This window comes from Natrix helvetica, assembly GCF_964273705.1.
Source record: "Natrix helvetica genome assembly, chromosome: Z".
NCBI classification, from domain to species: Eukaryota; Metazoa; Chordata; class Lepidosauria; order Squamata; family Natricidae; genus Natrix; species Natrix helvetica.
In genome coordinates this window covers 3,845,471-3,861,223 of record NC_138554.1, presented here as the reverse complement: position 1 = coordinate 3,861,223, position 15,753 = coordinate 3,845,471, and the positions used below count along the sequence as shown (strand labels likewise).

Genomic DNA, 15,753 nt, shown 5'->3' with positions numbered 1-15,753 from the left:
CAGCTGTCTCTTGGGAAGAGAACTTTTGGGACAAAGGGAAGGAAGGAAAGGAAGACGGACAGATGAACAAATAAATTTTTTATTAAACTTACACGTCTCGATATCTGCGGATGCCAATTTGCCTGTTGCCCCGAAATGAATTCTGATGAATTTACCCTAGGTAGAAACACGAGTGTGAATATGTAAACAAGATCTAGATTTGAATCAAATCAAATCTTCCACTCGGCCGGTGGTCCTCAACCTTCAACCACCTGCTGAGTGGCAGTTCGAAGTTACGACGCTGAAAAAAAGTGACTTACGACGAGTCCTCGCACTTATGACCATTGAAGCATCTCTACGGTGCCATGATCAAAATTTGGACGCTTGCAACTGGCTTGTATTCACGACCGTTGCTGAATCCCGGGGTCACACCGTCATCATTTGTGACCTTTTGACATGGGACAGGCCAGAGATTTGCTTAACGACGGTGTGATTCACTTAACAACCTCAGCGATCTGCTTAACAATGGTGGCAAAATCGGGAGGGACGTGCTTTAACAATCGCCTTGCTGAACAATGGGAATCACGGTATGAATTGAGGTCGTAAGTTGAGGATTACCTGACCACAATTGAGTCTGACATTTCTGTCGCTAAGCGAGACGGTTGCTAAGGGAGCTTTCCCCATTTTGCAGCCTTTCTTCCCGCAGCTGGTAAGTGAATCGCTGCAACCGTTAAGTAAGTAACACCGTCGTTAAGTGAATCTGGCTTCCCCATTGACTCTGCTTGTCAGACGGTCGCAAGAGGGGATCACATGATCCGAGGATGCTGCCACCATCATAATTATGAGTCGGTTGCCAAGCGTCTGAATCATGGGCCCCTGGGGAGGCTGTAGAGATTGTAAGTCTGGAAAATGGCCGTAAGTCACTTTTTTCAGTGCCGTTATAACTTCAAATGGCCACTAAATGAACTGTTGCAAGTCAAAGACATCCTGTATGATAGGATTGACTGATGGCCTCTGTAAGATGGCTGATCTTTTAAGGTCTACCAGAACTTGTAGACAGGGGTGGGATTCAAACATTTTAGCAACCCGTTCTCTGCCTGGTTGCTGGATGGGCGTGGCCATGGTGGGCGTGGCCTACTCAACCTCCCGCATCATGGGGGGGAGTGTTTTTGCCCTCCCCAGGCTCCAGAGGCATTTCTCGAGCCTCCGGGAGGGCAAAAATGGCCTCCCCCAGACTCTGGAGGTCATCCGGAAGCCCATTTCCAGACTTCCGGAACTTCTGGGAGGTCCGTTTTTTGCCCTCCCAGAGCCTCCGCCCGGGCTCTGCACTTACCTGGCATCCAAATTGGAGACTCCTGGGAGGGGGTGGGCAGGGCCAGCCAGTCCTTGCCAGTACCGGTTCGGCGAACCAGATGTAAAGTTAGCATCCAGTTCGCCTGAACTGATCCAAACTGGCTGAATCCCACTCCTGCTTGTAGAGCAGGAAGACACATGAGTCGTCTTCCTTCTTAACCTCCTCCGCTGTGATTCTAGACAGACTTCCGGAGTTCTTTCTTACTCAAATCCAACTTTAGATTCGGAGCACTCACAAAACGGGACGAGTTGTCGTTCCTTAAAGTTTTGGCGTTGCCGAAGGCTTCTAAGGCAGGGTTGGCCTGGATAATTTGATCTTCCAAGGTCCCCTGAAGAGGAAGCAAATAGACAAAAGAAAAGAAAGGAAATCCAGATGAGAAGAAAGGAAATGTGTTTTTTCATCCCATCTCCATAGAAACGGTCCCTCCTAACCCATCATCATGAATGAGACCGTAGAAGAGTGTTTCTCGATCTTGGCAACGTTAAGACAAGAATATTTTCTCAGGAGCATGCTATAAAGGAAGCTTCCCCAGGTTGATGTTCTCCACCTTCCCCAGGTTGACGTTCTCCAGAAAACACCAGGAACATCTCCTCAGGAGCATGCTATAAGAGAAGCTTCTCCAAGTTGATGTTCTCCACCTTCCCCAGGTTGATGCTTTCCAGAAAACACCAGGAACATCTCCTCAGAGCATGCTATAAGAGAAGCTTCTCCAGGTTGATGTTCTCCACCTTTCCCAGGTTGATGCTTTCCAGAAAACGCCAGGAACATCTTCTCAGGAGCATGCTATAAGAGAAGCTTCTCCAAGTTGATGTTCTCCACCTTCCCCAGGTTGATGTTCTCCAGAAAACACCAGGAACGTCTCCTCAGGAGCATGCTATAAGAGAAGCTTCTCCAAGTTGATGTTCTCCACCTTCCCCAGGTTGATGTTCTCCAGAAAATACCAGGAACATCTTCTCAGGAGCATGCTATAAGAGAAGCTTCTCCAAGTCGATATTCTCCACCTTCCCCAGGTTAATGTTTTCCAAAAAACACCAGGAACATCTCCTCAGGAGCATGCTATAAGAGAAGCTTCTCCAAGTTGATGTTCTCCACCTTCCCCAGGTTGATGTTCTCCAGAAAACACCAGGAACATCTCCTCAGGAGCATGCTATAAGAGAAGCTTCTCCAGGTTGATGTTCTCCACCTTCCCCAGGTTGATGTTCTCCAGAAAACACCAGGAACATCTTCTCAGGAGCATGCTATAAGAGAAGCTTCTCCAAGTTGATGTTCTCCACCTTCCCCAGGTTGATGTTCTCCAGAAAATACCAGGAACATCTTCTCAGGAGCATGCTATAAGAGAAGCTTCTGCAAGTTGATGCTCTCCACCTTCCCCAGGTTGATGTTCTCCAGAAAACACCAGGAATATCTCCTCAGGAGCATGCTATAAGAGAAGCTTCTCCAAGTTGATGTTCTCCACCTTCCCCAGGTTGATGTTCTCCAGAAAACACCAGGAACGTCTCCTCAGGAGCATGCTATAAGAGAAGCTTCTCCAAGTTGATGCTCTCCACCTTCCCCAGGTTGATGTTCTCCAGAAAACACCAGGAACGTCTCCTCAGGAGCATGCTATAAGAGAAGCTTCTCCAAGTTGATGATCTCCACCTTCCCCAGGTTGATGTTCTCCAGAAAATACCAGGAACATCTTCTCAGGAGCATGCTATAAGAGAAGCTTCTCCAAGTCGATATTCTCCACCTTCCCCAGGTTAATGTTTTCAAAAAAACACCAGGAGCATCTCCTCAGGAGCATGCTATAAGAGAAGCTTCTCCAAGTTGATGTTCTCCACCTTCCCCAGGTTGATGTTCTCCAGAAAACACCAGGAACATCTCCTCAGGAGCATGCTATAAGAGAAGCTTCTCCAGGTTGATGTTCTCCACCTTCCCCAGGTTGATGTTCTCCAGAAAACACCAGGAACATCTTCTCAGGAGCATGCTATAAGAGAAGCTTCTCCAAGTTGATGTTCTCCACCTTCCCCAGGTTGATGTTCTCCAGAAAACACCAGGAACATCTCCTCAGGAGCATGCTATAAGAGAAACCTCTCCAAGTTGATGTTCTCCACCTTCCCCAGGTTGATGTTCTCCAGAAAACACCAGGAACATCTCCTCAGGAGCATGCTATAAGAGAAGCTTCTCCAAGTTGATGTTCTCCACCTTCCCCAGGTTGATGTTCTCCAGAAAACACCAGGAACATCTCCTCAGGAGCATGCTATAAGAGAAGCTTCTCCAAGTTGATGTTCTCCACCTTCCCCAGGTTGATGTTCTCCAGAAAACACCAGGAACATCTCCTCAGGAGCATGCTATAAGAGAAGCTTCTCCAGGTTGATGTTCTCCACCTTCCCCAGGTTGATGTTCTCCAGAAAACACCAGGAACATCTCCTCAGGAGCATGCTATAAGAGAAGCTTCTCCAGGTTGATGTTCTCCACCTTCCCCAGGTTGATGTTCTCCAGAAAATACCAGGAACATCTCCTCAGGAGCATGCTATAAGAGAAGCTTCTCCAGATTGATGTTCTCCACCTTCCCCAGGTTGATGTTCTCCAGAAAACACCAGGAACATCTCCTCAGGAGCATGCTATAAGAGAAACCTCTCCAAGTTGATGTTCTCCAGATGTTAGCCTACTAGCCCCATCACCTGTAGCTAAACATATCTGGAGGGAAGCAGTTTGAGGAAGATGATTGAATCCCCAAACCAGAAGAAGAACTACCTTGGGGGAGTTGGCTGCATCTTTTTTGCGGTCCCCGATGGCAGCGATGCTGGCAAAGTATTGGATGACCCGTTTCGTGTTGACCGTTTTCCCAGCACCGGATTCTCCACTGAAAAGGAGACAGAATAAGATTGTTGAGGCCCACCAGCAGCCAGTGGAGCTGGCAGCCGAGTGGGACAGTGAGGAGGTTGGGGAGGAAGATCGGCCAGTTCTGGGTGTTGAGGAAAGCTCAGACGAGGGCTCTGCGTCGGAGGCAGAGAGGGAGCCTAGTTAGCAGTGAGACAGAAGAACAGCTGGAGCCTGTTCCCAGTGTGTGCATGCACAGAGCTGCCAGAAGACAAGAACAACTAAGAAAGCAGGGTCGACTTGGGGGTAAAGCCACAGGTGAATGGTGATTGGCACCTCCCAGAGGAAATAAAAAAGAGGAGCGGACGGGGAGGGGGCTTTTGCAGGAAGCAATTCATTCCTTCGGTCGTATCAAGAGTGGAAAGTTCTGTTTGTGACTATAAGAGATTCTGTGCCAAGTGTTGCCTTGCCCTGCATTTGGAAACTAGTTATCTGGCAGCTCTCCAAGCGAGATAAGGTTCGTGTGGATAAATATTCCTCTGAAAGACTGTTTGCCAAGCCTTGCGGACTGTGAATGAAAGCAATCCACAGTTGTGCCAAGTGTTGCCTTGCCCTTTGTGTGGGAACTAGTTATCTGGCAGCTCTCCAAGCGAGATAAGGTTCGTGTGGATAAATATTCCTCTGAAAGACTGTTTGCCTAAGCTTTGTGGACTGTGAATGAAAGGAATTAACCGTTGTCTAAATAAAAGGGGTTTTGCTGGGACCAAGACTCCGCTTCTTGATTTTTAAGGAGGCCTAGGTCAGAGCAAAGATGGGGGAGATGTGTGTGTGTGTGTGTGTGTGTGTGTGTGTGTGTGTGTGTGTAAAGTGAGTAACTTTCATCTACTTCGCCTTCTAAGCCATTCCATTTTTTTTTTTTAAAAAGGACCTCCTACAGCTTTTAAGGAGAAGATGGCATTTTGATACTCACGTGATGAGGATAGATTGATTTTCTCGATCTGCAAGAAAATAGCAAAATATCAAGTTGGGCTCAGAATGGAGCCGAATTTAACCCACCCCATCATCTTTGACAACAAATGAGTAGCTGACACCATCCAGAGGCAGTGCGCCACTTACGACCACCAAGAGAATTTCCATTGATCAAACAAGGCGGTCGTTAAGTCAGCCGTGTTCGTTTTTAGGACCGTTTTGGCGACAGTTGCTGGATTAGGCTGTTGTTTACTCCTAGTTGGTTTGTCTGTGTTTCTGGGGGTGTTGTTTACTTCTTGACTGCTGATCTTGGGGTTATCCTTTGCTCATCTGGGTGTTAATTGATGGTGAGGAGGTGTCGGGGTCTTTGCGTTTCCTTTTGGATTTTTCCGATTCTCACTTTTGAATGGTAGGTAGCTGTCGCTTATCCCTCTGTGCCCGTTGATGGCTGATTGGCCTGAGTGCCAGGCTTCAGGGAATTCTCTAGTCTATTTGGACTTGGCTTAGTTTTAGGAGGATCGCTGCTACCCTGTTGAAATTGTGGTTAAGTCGGTCAATGTGTTGGGGAAATTCACAAGAGCGTAAACAAGGAGCCACCAAAAACGCTCCCATTGACACTGGCAGGGCGAGCCACTAGTATACAAAAAGAGAGCAAAACTCACTCTCTTCTAGCACTGATGAGGTTACCTACTTGGGTCATGAAATGTCTGAAAGAAAACAGCCAAACTCAGAGAGCACCAAGGACTTTCTCCCTCCTTTCTAGCCTGAGCTACAAATCTTATCTTCTATTTTTAAAGACGTTTTTTTAATATTGATTCTCTTATATATAGTTACAGGCATACGTTCATACAGTTAGGGTTCTTATTGGTCTTTCTCTCTTTTAACATATTTGTTTTTCCATATAAAAAGTTAAAATATACATTCTGCTTGCTTGGCTTACCATCCCATATGCCTATTTTGTCATTATCACCACCCTATTTTTTTTCTTTTCTTTTCACCTTTCCTCCATTCTCTACTTCCTTCCTTCCTTCCTCCTCTCCTTTCCTTTTCCTACTACTCTTACCTCTCCCCTGCTCCTCTCTTCCTCTTCCCCCTCCTCCCCTCTCTCCTTCTCTTTCTATCCCTTCCCTTCTTCCTCTTCTTTCCTCCTTCTCTTTCCTTTCCTCTCTTCTCCTCCCCTTCCCTCCTCTCTTCCTCTTCCCCCTCCTCCCCTCTCTCCTTCTCTTTCTATCCCTTCCCTTCTTCCTCTTCTTTCCTCCTTCTCTTTCCTTTCCTCTCTTCTCCTCCCCTTCCCTCCTCTCTTCCTCTTCCCCCTCCTCCCCTCTCTCCTTCTCTTTCTATCCCTTCCCTCCTTCCTCTTCTTTCCTCTTTCCTCGTTCTCTCCCCTTTCCTCTCTTCTCCTCCCCTCCTCTCTTCCTCTTCCCCTCCTACTCTCTTCCCCTTCTCTTTCTATCCCTTTCCTCCTTCCTCTCATTTCCTCTTTCCTCCTTCTCTCCCCTTTCCTCTCTTCTCCTCCCCTCCTCTCTTCCTCTTCCCCTCCTACTCTCTTCCCCTTCTCTTTCTATCCCTTCCCTCCTTCCTCTCATTTCCTCTTCCCTCCTTCTCTCCCCTTTCCTCTCTTCTCCTCCCCTCCTCTCTTCCTCTTCCCCTCCTACTCTCTTCCCCTTCTCTTTCTATCCCTTCCCTCCTTCCTCTCATTTCCTCTTCCCTCCTTCTCTCCCCTTTCCTCTCTTCTCCTCACCTCCTCTCTCCCTCTTCCCCCTCCTACTCTCTTCCCCTTCTTTTTCTATCCCTTCCCTCCTTCCTCTCCTTTCCTCTTTCCTCCTTCTCTCCCCTTTCCTCTCTTCCTCTTCCCCCTCCTACTCTCTTCCCCTTCTTTTTCTATCCCTTCCCTCCTTCCTCTTCTTTCCTCCTTCTCTTTCCTTTCCTCTCTTCTCCTCCCCTTCCCTCCTCTCTTCCTCTTCCCCCTCCTCCCCTCTCTCCTTCTCTTTCTATCCCTTCCCTCCTTCCTCTTCTTTCCTCTTTCCTCGTTCTCTCCCCTTTCCTCTCTTCTCCTCCCCCTCCTACTCTCTTCCCCTTCTCTTTCTATCCCTTCCCTCCTTCCTCTCATTTCCTCTTCCCTCCTTCTCTCCCCTTTCCTCTCTTCTCCTCCCCCTCCTACTCTCTTCCCCTTCTCTTTCTATCCCTTCCCTCCTTCCTCTCATTTCCTCTTCCCTCCTTCTCTCCCCTTTCCTCTCTTCTCCTCACCTCCTCTCTCCCTCTTCCCCCTCCTACTCTCTTCCCCTTCTTTTTCTATCCCTTCCCTCCTTCCTCTCCTTTCCTCTTTCCTCCTTCTCTCCCCTTTCCTCTCTTCTCCTCCCCCTCCTACTCTCTTCCCCTTCTCTTTCTATCCCTTCCCTCCTTCCTCTCATTTCCTCTTTCTTCCCTCTCTCCCCTTCCTTCTCTCCTCCTCTCTTCCTTTCCTTTCCTGTTGTTGTGGTTATCTCTTTCCAGCTCTGGACTGGTGTATTTTCGGGATGGTATTCCCGCAAACTCTGTTATAATTTTATACTTATCCTTTCCTATTCCCTCATTCCTTCATTATCATATCCTAACTATTTCCACCACCCCCCATATCACATTCTTGAACATATACATAAATATTAATACTTCCCCCCCCCTATTTTCTCTCTTCTTCCTCCGCTTTTCCATTCCATAGTGTCTCGACTGGGTTCTATATCTCTCTCTTGCTTTCTTTTCTAGATTCCTTTCTTCAACCAATCATAAAATCTTCCCCATATTTTTTTATATACAGTTTTTTTTAATTGTTTTCATTTTCATAACAAATAACCCCATGTATACTATTACATAACCAATGTAATATTATATTGTTAAATGTTTACATCGACTTATCATCAACTCCCAAAATCAATTATTGGCTCTTTTGCTCTCTATACACTATATTTATACCCTATCCATCACTTTCTTCTCCTCTCTCCTCCTCCTCCTCCCTACCTCCTTTCTTCCCTCTGTCGTCCTTCTCTTCTACATTTCTCCTTCCTCTCTTCTTCTCCTCTCTCCCCTTTCCACTCCTCCTTTCTCTCCTCCTCTTCCCCCCTGCCCTCTCTCCTATCCCCCTCTTCTTCCCTTGCCTCTCTCCTCTGCTTCACACTCTCCATCTCATTTGCTTGGTGCATTTCATCCTCTGAGCGAGCTCCATTTTATGTTGATGGTATTTATCATTCCCTTTCAATATACACATTTAATTTTAACATATATCTTCCGTCTCCTTTTTTAAAAGAAAAAAGGTACACATATATAGTAATTATATTTGCAATTATATTTTAAAAACACACACACACACAGAGTCTGTTTTTGATGGAGATGTAGACCTGGTTACAATTCCCAGCTATTCTCGTCATTATATTTATATAGTTATACATCCTTGCACACCCCAAATTTGTAGTTCTATCTTTATAATCTCAATAATTTCAATAATTGTAAGTATATTTCCTGTTCCCTCTCCATTTTTCCATATCTTGACTTAGCGGGCCCTTAATTGTCTTTAAATAACAATCCTTACTGTCCAATACAATACAATACAATACAATAGCAGAGTTGGAAGGGGCCTTGGAGGTCTTCTAGTCCAACCCCCTGCCTAGGCAGGAAACCCTATACCGTTTCAGACAAATGGCTATCCAACATCTTCTTAAAGACTTCCAGTGTTGGGGCATTCGCAACTTCTGGAGGCAACTTCTGTTCCACTGATTAATTGTTCTGACTGTCAGGAAATTTCTCCTCAGTTCTGCTGCTTCTCTCTTTGATTAGTTTCCACCCATTGCTTCTTGTTCTACCCTCAGGTGCTTTGGAGAATAGCTTGACTCCCTCTTCTTTGTGACAACCCCTGAGATATTGGAAGACTGCTATCATGTCTCCCCTAGTCCTTCTTTTCATTAAACTAGACATACCCAGTGCCTACAACCATTCTTCATATGTTTTAGCCTCCAGTCCCCTAGTCCTCTTTGTTGCTCTTCTCTGCACTCTTTCTAGAGTCTCCACATCTTTTCTACATCGTGGAGACCAAAACTGAATGCCGTATTCCAAGTGTGGCCTTACCAAGGGATTGTAAAGTGGTATTAACCCTTCACGTGATCTTGATTCTATCCCTCTGTTGATGCAGCCTAGAACTGTGTTGGCTTTTTTGGCAGCTGCTGCCCACGGCTGGCTCCTATTTAAATGTTTGTCCACTAGGACTCCAAGATCCCTTTCACAGTTACTACTACTGAGCAAGGTGCCACCTATACTGTACCTGTGCATTTCGTTTCTCTTGCCTAAATGTAGAACCTGACTCTTTTCACCCTTGAATTTCATTTTATTAGATAGCGCCCAATGTTCAAGTTTGTCGAGATCCTTCTGTCTTAAGCCTGTCTTCTGATACAGAAGGATCTTGACAAATTTGTTCATTACAATTCCATTAATCGACTAAAACTTCCCCATGTTTTGAAGTACACCGATTCCTCTTTATCCTTTATGCTCAAGGTTAACCTGTTCGTCTCTGCATAATCGATTTTTTTTTTGTTATTATCTCTTCTTCTGTCGGTATCTTATTGGATTTCAAATCTTGTCTTCTGCAGAGGCTTAAAAAAAAAACCTGGCAACTTTTGCTCGAAGGCTTCCTACCTGTCAACATGTATTGATACGCGTTGTCGGAGATGGAGAAGATATGGGGAGGGGCTTCGCTCCTTTTCTTCCCCCTGTAGGCAGCCACCACCTCAGCATTGTAGACGGGGAGCCATTTGTATGGATTGACCGTCACGCAGAAAAGACCAGAATACGTCTGGGGAGAGAAAAAGAACCTCAAAAAAACCGCTACAGAAACGTCGCTCAAAATTGCACGATTCGAAGCATCTTCTTCTGGATGGAATCGCTGAACTTCCTCCCAACCTGATGTTCTCCACACATCCAACTTCATCTCCCAGAATTCTCAGCCCTGGCCACGGCCGCTGAGGAATTCTGGGAGTTGTGGAGTCCCAACACCTGGAGAAGTTCGAATCCCTAGGGTCACGTAACGGAGTGAGCTCCCGTGACTTGTCCCAGCTTCTGCCAACCTAGCAGTTCAAAGCACGTTAAGTAGAAAAATAGGGACCACCTTTGGTGGGAAGGTAACAGCGTTCCGTGCGCCTTCGGCGTTTAGTCACATGACCATGTGACCATGGAGACATCTTCGGACAGTGCTGGCTCTTCGGCTTTGAAACGGAGATGAGCACCGCCCCCTAGAGCCAGGAACGACTAGCACAGAGGTGCGAGGGGAACCTTTACCTTTACCTTAATCCAGTGCTTCTCAAATAGTGGGGCGGACCCCCCAGGGGGGGCATGAGGCTCCGTAAAGGGGGGCTCAGCTCAAATTATTTTATATATTTTTGTTTTGCAGGTTAAAGTTTTTTTTAATATTGTGTTCCTTTAAATCCTGTGTTCCTTTAAATCTTTTCTGCTACAGTTAATAAAGCTATTCTTTGTTGTAAATTGATCCACATTTCTTTCTTTTTTTATTCTCTTATACGTTAATAAGGATACAGTGTTATGCAGAGGTGTACTTATAACAATTTTATAGACAAATGATACTATTTACAGTCGCGCGGGGGGCGCGAAATGTTTTCTTCTTCCTAGGGGGGGCATGACAGAAAATAATTGAGAAGCACTGCCTTAATCTATTCATTTCTGCACATTCTAATATTTTCCTAATCACATTCTCATCCGCAAGGGATCTCTACACTCTTCCAAACGACCCCAATTGAGCCCCAAGATTTCGCTCATTCAGTAAGACATTTGTTAAGGGAGTTTTGCCCCATTTTACGACCTTGCCGGCCACACGTTGTTAAGCGACTCATTGCGGTTGCGAAGCGAGTAACCCAATTGTTAAGCGAATCTAGTTTCCCCCCCATTGACTTCGTTCCTTAGACGGTCAGAAAAGGAGAGACAGCCACGGTTATATGACCATATACGCCCTCGACGTAGAACCACGAGTGAGCCCAAAATTTCCCTCGCTCCACGGGACCGTCGTTAAGCGAGCTGCGCCCCGTTTCAGGACTTTTCTTGTCCGGGTTGTTAAGCGAATCCCTGCAGTCGTTAAGGGAAACAGGTGGTTGTTAAGCGAATCCGGCTCCCCCCCCCTCCCGCCTGCCTGTTTGCTTGTTGGAAGCCAGCTAGGATGGTCGCAAAAAGAGGATACCAGTTTCTAAGCGACCACATTTTGATCATGTGACTATGGGGATTTAACGTACATACCGTGCATTTGCGAACAGTGCAATGCAATTAAAGTGAGAAGGCTTTGAATGCGTGGTTGTGGCCGCCATCTTGGCTTTTTTTGACCCCTTTTCCATCCGACACCCCTGTAAGGGGACCCAAAGGTGCTTTTTCAAAAGGCAACTGTGCTTTGCTTTTCCTCCAAGAGGTTTTGCTTCTCACCCAAGAAGCTTCTTCAGTTCTAACCGAATGGCGGAGGACGGAAGGATTTATATATTCCTTTGCAGTCCTCTGGTCGTTAGTACTCCCTCTGAGAGCTGTTGGGGCCACCTGGAGGTTTATCTGTGGCCTCGAGGTCCCCTGAATTGTGTAAATGGGTGTGGAACCTTCTTGGAACTGCTGAAGGGACCGTGTTGTAGTATTCCTGGCAGGAATAGCCAACACTCCAGAAGATAGGCTTAAGATACAGAAGGATCTTGACAAACTTGAACATTGGGCACTATCTAACAAATGAAATTCAATGGGGAAAAGTGTCAGGTTCTACATTTAGGCAAGAAAAACGGAATGCACAGGTACAGTATAGGTGGTACCTTGCTCGATAGTAGTAACTGTGAGAGGGATCTTGGGGTCCTAGTGGACAACCATTTAAATAGGAGCCAGCCGTGTGCAGCAGCTGCCAAAAAAGCCAACACAATTCTAGGCTGCATCAACAGAGGGATAGAATCAAGATCACGTGAAGTGTTAATACCACTTTATAATGCCTTGGTAAGGCCACACTTGGAATACGGCATTCAGTTCTGGTCGACACGATGTAAAAAAGATGTGGAGACTCTAGAAAGAGTGCAGAGAAGAGCAACAAAGATGATGAGGGGACTGGAGACTAAAACCTATGAAGAACGGTTGCAGGAACTGGGTATGTCTAGCTTAAGAGAAAGAAGGACTAGGGGAGACATGATAGCAGTTTTCCAATATCTCAGGGGTTGCCACAAAGAAGAGGGAGTCAAGCTATTCTCCAAGGCACCTGAGGGTAGAACAAGAAGCAATGGGTGGAAACTAATCAAGGAGAGTAGCAACTTAGAACTGAGGAGAAATTTCCTGACAGTCAGAACAATTAATCAGTGGAACAGAAGTTGCCTCCAGAAGTTGTGAATGCCCCAACACTGGAAGTCCTTAAGAAGATGTTGGAGAGCCATTTGTCTGAAACGGTATAGGGTTTCCTGCCTAGGCAGGGGGTTGGACTAGAAGGCCTCCAAGGTCCCTTCCAACTCTACTATTGTATTGTATTGTATTGTATTGTATTTACACCCATTTGCATTATTAAGGGGGACCCTGAGGGCACAGAGAAACCTCCAAAGGGCCTCAAGGATTCTAAGAGAGAGTACTAACGACCAGAGGATGGCAAGGAATATAAATCCTTCTGTCCTCCTACATAAGGGTGGCTCAGGGGCTAAGACGCTGAGCTTGTCATTCAGAAAGGTCGGCAGTTCAGCGGTTCGAATCCCTAGCGCTGCGTAACTATTGCATCCAGTTTTAGTCGCCACATATATATAAAAAAGATGAGACTCTGGAAAGAGTGTAGAGAAGAGCAACAAAGATGCTTCGGGGACTGGAGGCTAAAACATATGAAGAACGGTGGCAGGAATTGGGGATGTCTAGTCGAGTCCTCTTGGGGAGAGGGGGCGGTCTAGAAGTCTAATAAATAATAATAATAATAATAATAATAATAATAATAATAATAATAATAATAATAATAATAATAATAATAATAATAATAATAGTGAGGGACGTGGGGGCTCAGTGGCTAAGACGCTGAGCTTCTCGATCAGAAAGGTAGGCAGTTTGAATCCCTAGCGCCGCGGAACAGAGTGAGCTCCCGTTACTTGTCCCAGCTTCTGCCAACCTAGCAGATCGAAAGCAGGTAAAAATGCAAGTAGAAAAATAGGGACCACCTTTGGTGGGAAGGGAACAGCGTTCCGTGCGCCTTCGGCGTTGAGTCATGCCGACCACATGACCACGGAGACGTCTTCGGACAGCGTTGGCTGTTCGGCTTTGAAATGGAGATGAGCACCGCCCCCTAGAGTCGGGAACGACTAGCACATATGTGCGAGGGGAACGTTTACCTTTCTCCTCCTCCATTCAGTCAGAACTGAAGAAGCTTCTCGGACGAGGAGCAAAACATCTTCAACTCCAGTTGCCTTTTGAAAAACCATGCCCTGGACAACAATCTCCACAGATCCCATAACACGGAATCAACAGAGATCCCTGGAAGTGGGAGGGGTGCTTTGGGAAGAAAATAAACCGCGATTTCCGATGCGTCCCACAAGGATGGACGTATTTTTACTCACGTAGATCATCCAGGAGGCGTAGCGCTCCTTCAGGTTGTAGAGCACGGCCGGTTCGTGCAGGAAAGTCAACATGGCCATGTCCTCGATCTTGTCGAATTTGGGCGGGTTCTGCTGGTGGACGTCGGCCTCCCTCACCGTCACCGTCTGAAAAGGGTCAGGAAGAAGGAACAGAGGTCGGAACGGGTGTAATCAGACTGCGAGAATGACCTTGGCAGCAGTGGTCAAATCTAATTTTTTCCCCCACCGGTTCTGTGGGGGGTGGCTTGTTGGTGGTGGTAGGGTCATGTGATTGGGTGGGTGTGGCCCAAAATGCTTTAAAAAGCGGGGAAAGCTTCTGACGATCGCGCGGCTCACAGCGCGATCCTCGAAAGCAGTGGTGGGTTACGACCGGTACGCCCTTGTACGGGCATACCGGTGCCTGCTGGGAGAACTGGGTACTGTTCGGGTACAGTGCTCCAGATGGCCCACCTGCCCGTCCGTTCTCCTTACCTGTATTTGACCCAACGGGGGCATTTGCGCGCACACACGGAGCGTACAGTGCCTGAGTGACGCTCCGCCCAGCAGCTGGAGCATCGCGGAGGGTGGGTATGCATGCGCGTGCTGCAGGCGTGCACCTGGTGGACACCTGGCCCCATTGCAACGTACAGGTTGCAATGGGATACAGGACCCACCACTGCTCGGAAGCTTTTTCTTTTTTTACTACCGGTTCGCAGAACCAAGGACCGTTGTCCATACCGGTTCAGCCGAACCGGGCCGAACCGGGAGGATTTCACCCCTGCTTGGCAGACAGGATGAAGAGCTGCAGATGAGCCAGTGATCAGATAAGAGACATCTCAGCCCACGGAAAGAAAAGGGGAGTGGGAAGCATCCTTAGTTTTCTGGAAAGTAACACAATAACAGAGTTGGAAGGGACTTTAATCCAAACCCCCTGCTCATTTCAATCAGTTTTTCTCCATTGCCCCTTTCCTTCTGGAACTCGTCGTTTCCATGAATTCTCCCCAGCTGTCGGGCGTGCAGCCATATTCCTTTTGGATCGTTGGCCTGCCACATTTTCTATTATTCTACTATGCCTTTTTCTACTGTGGGAAAACGGGAGGGGGGGGGATTGTACGGAGTTAGATGATAGGTAGCCATAACAACATTCTTTCTAGAAAGCCAAGGTCATCCTTTGTCTCTCTACCTCTGCACTTGACCGGAACTGGTTAGGTGGAAGCTGCCAGCATGGCAATGGAGGATTGGACCATGGGATGGACTTGTGGGTGTGGGGGGCAAGATCTTGAACTTTCAACTGGGTGGGGGAAACCGGGAAGCTTTCAGATTCCGGTTTTCCCAGAGGTGTCAACATGGCTTGCTTAATAAATTCAGAACTTTGAGCAATGCTTTGCCTCGGATTTAATTTGGGATGCTATTTGGAACCCTCACACCAGCCTTCCTTGGTTGCCATCTTGACCATCTCCCCTCTGTGGCCACCTTCCATCTGGGACCCACCTTTGTCCGCCTCCACCCACCTTGCCGCTCTCTGCCTGCACGGTCACCATGCCCCCTTCCCGGCTGGTGACTTTGCCCTTGACAAATTCCTCTTTCTCGTCGGGCACGAAACACTCGTTCCGGCTGTCGAAGGGCCGAGTCTGAGCTTCGAGACGTTCCTTGTCCGACTTGCGCAGGTAAGGAGCCGCTGCCCCGAATTCGGCCATGACGGCATCACCCATTCTGCGCGGCAGGAGGGAAGGAAGGGGTGGCAGGAGGAAGGAGACAAGAGAAGGAGATTTAAGACGAGGGGACGCATATACAGACAAGCTGGCTAAAGCGTGAAGCAACTTTAGGCCAGGGATGGATAATATTTTCGTCATCGCGTGCCGAAAGCGTGCACGCCCGCACCCATAATGCAATGCGTGCACGACAGTCCCTCCCCCGTGTCCCCCGGCTGCACATGCACAGGTGACCCCCTCCCTCTGCCCCCCACACATCTGCACAAGACCTCCATGCTTTGCTGCCACCCTGCGCATGCATGCGCCACCCCCCCGTGCCCCGCTTTGGGCCTAGTAGGCCTCTCTCTGCAACCTCCTGGGACCAAAAATGAGC

General features: G+C 47.4%; 1 protein-coding gene across 1 annotated transcript in view; it reads right to left on the bottom strand.

Moving 5' to 3' along the window:
- Positions 1 to 15,381, bottom strand: part of LOC309381607 (myosin-6) — a 78,672-nt gene extending 63,291 nt beyond the window's left edge. The window contains exons 1-7 of the mRNA XM_081932782.1: positions 15,180 to 15,381; positions 13,672 to 13,815; positions 9,764 to 9,920; positions 5,106 to 5,133; positions 4,070 to 4,178; positions 1,569 to 1,661; positions 93 to 156 (exon numbers count right to left, since the gene is read on the bottom strand). Of these exons, the coding sequence (XP_081788908.1) occupies positions 93 to 156; positions 1,569 to 1,661; positions 4,070 to 4,178; positions 5,106 to 5,133; positions 9,764 to 9,920; positions 13,672 to 13,815; positions 15,180 to 15,380 (796 nt within the window). The 5' untranslated portion in view covers position 15,381. The remainder of the gene's footprint in view (positions 1 to 92; positions 157 to 1,568; positions 1,662 to 4,069; positions 4,179 to 5,105; positions 5,134 to 9,763; positions 9,921 to 13,671; positions 13,816 to 15,179) is intronic.
- Between the last annotated feature and the right edge of the window lie 372 nt (positions 15,382 to 15,753).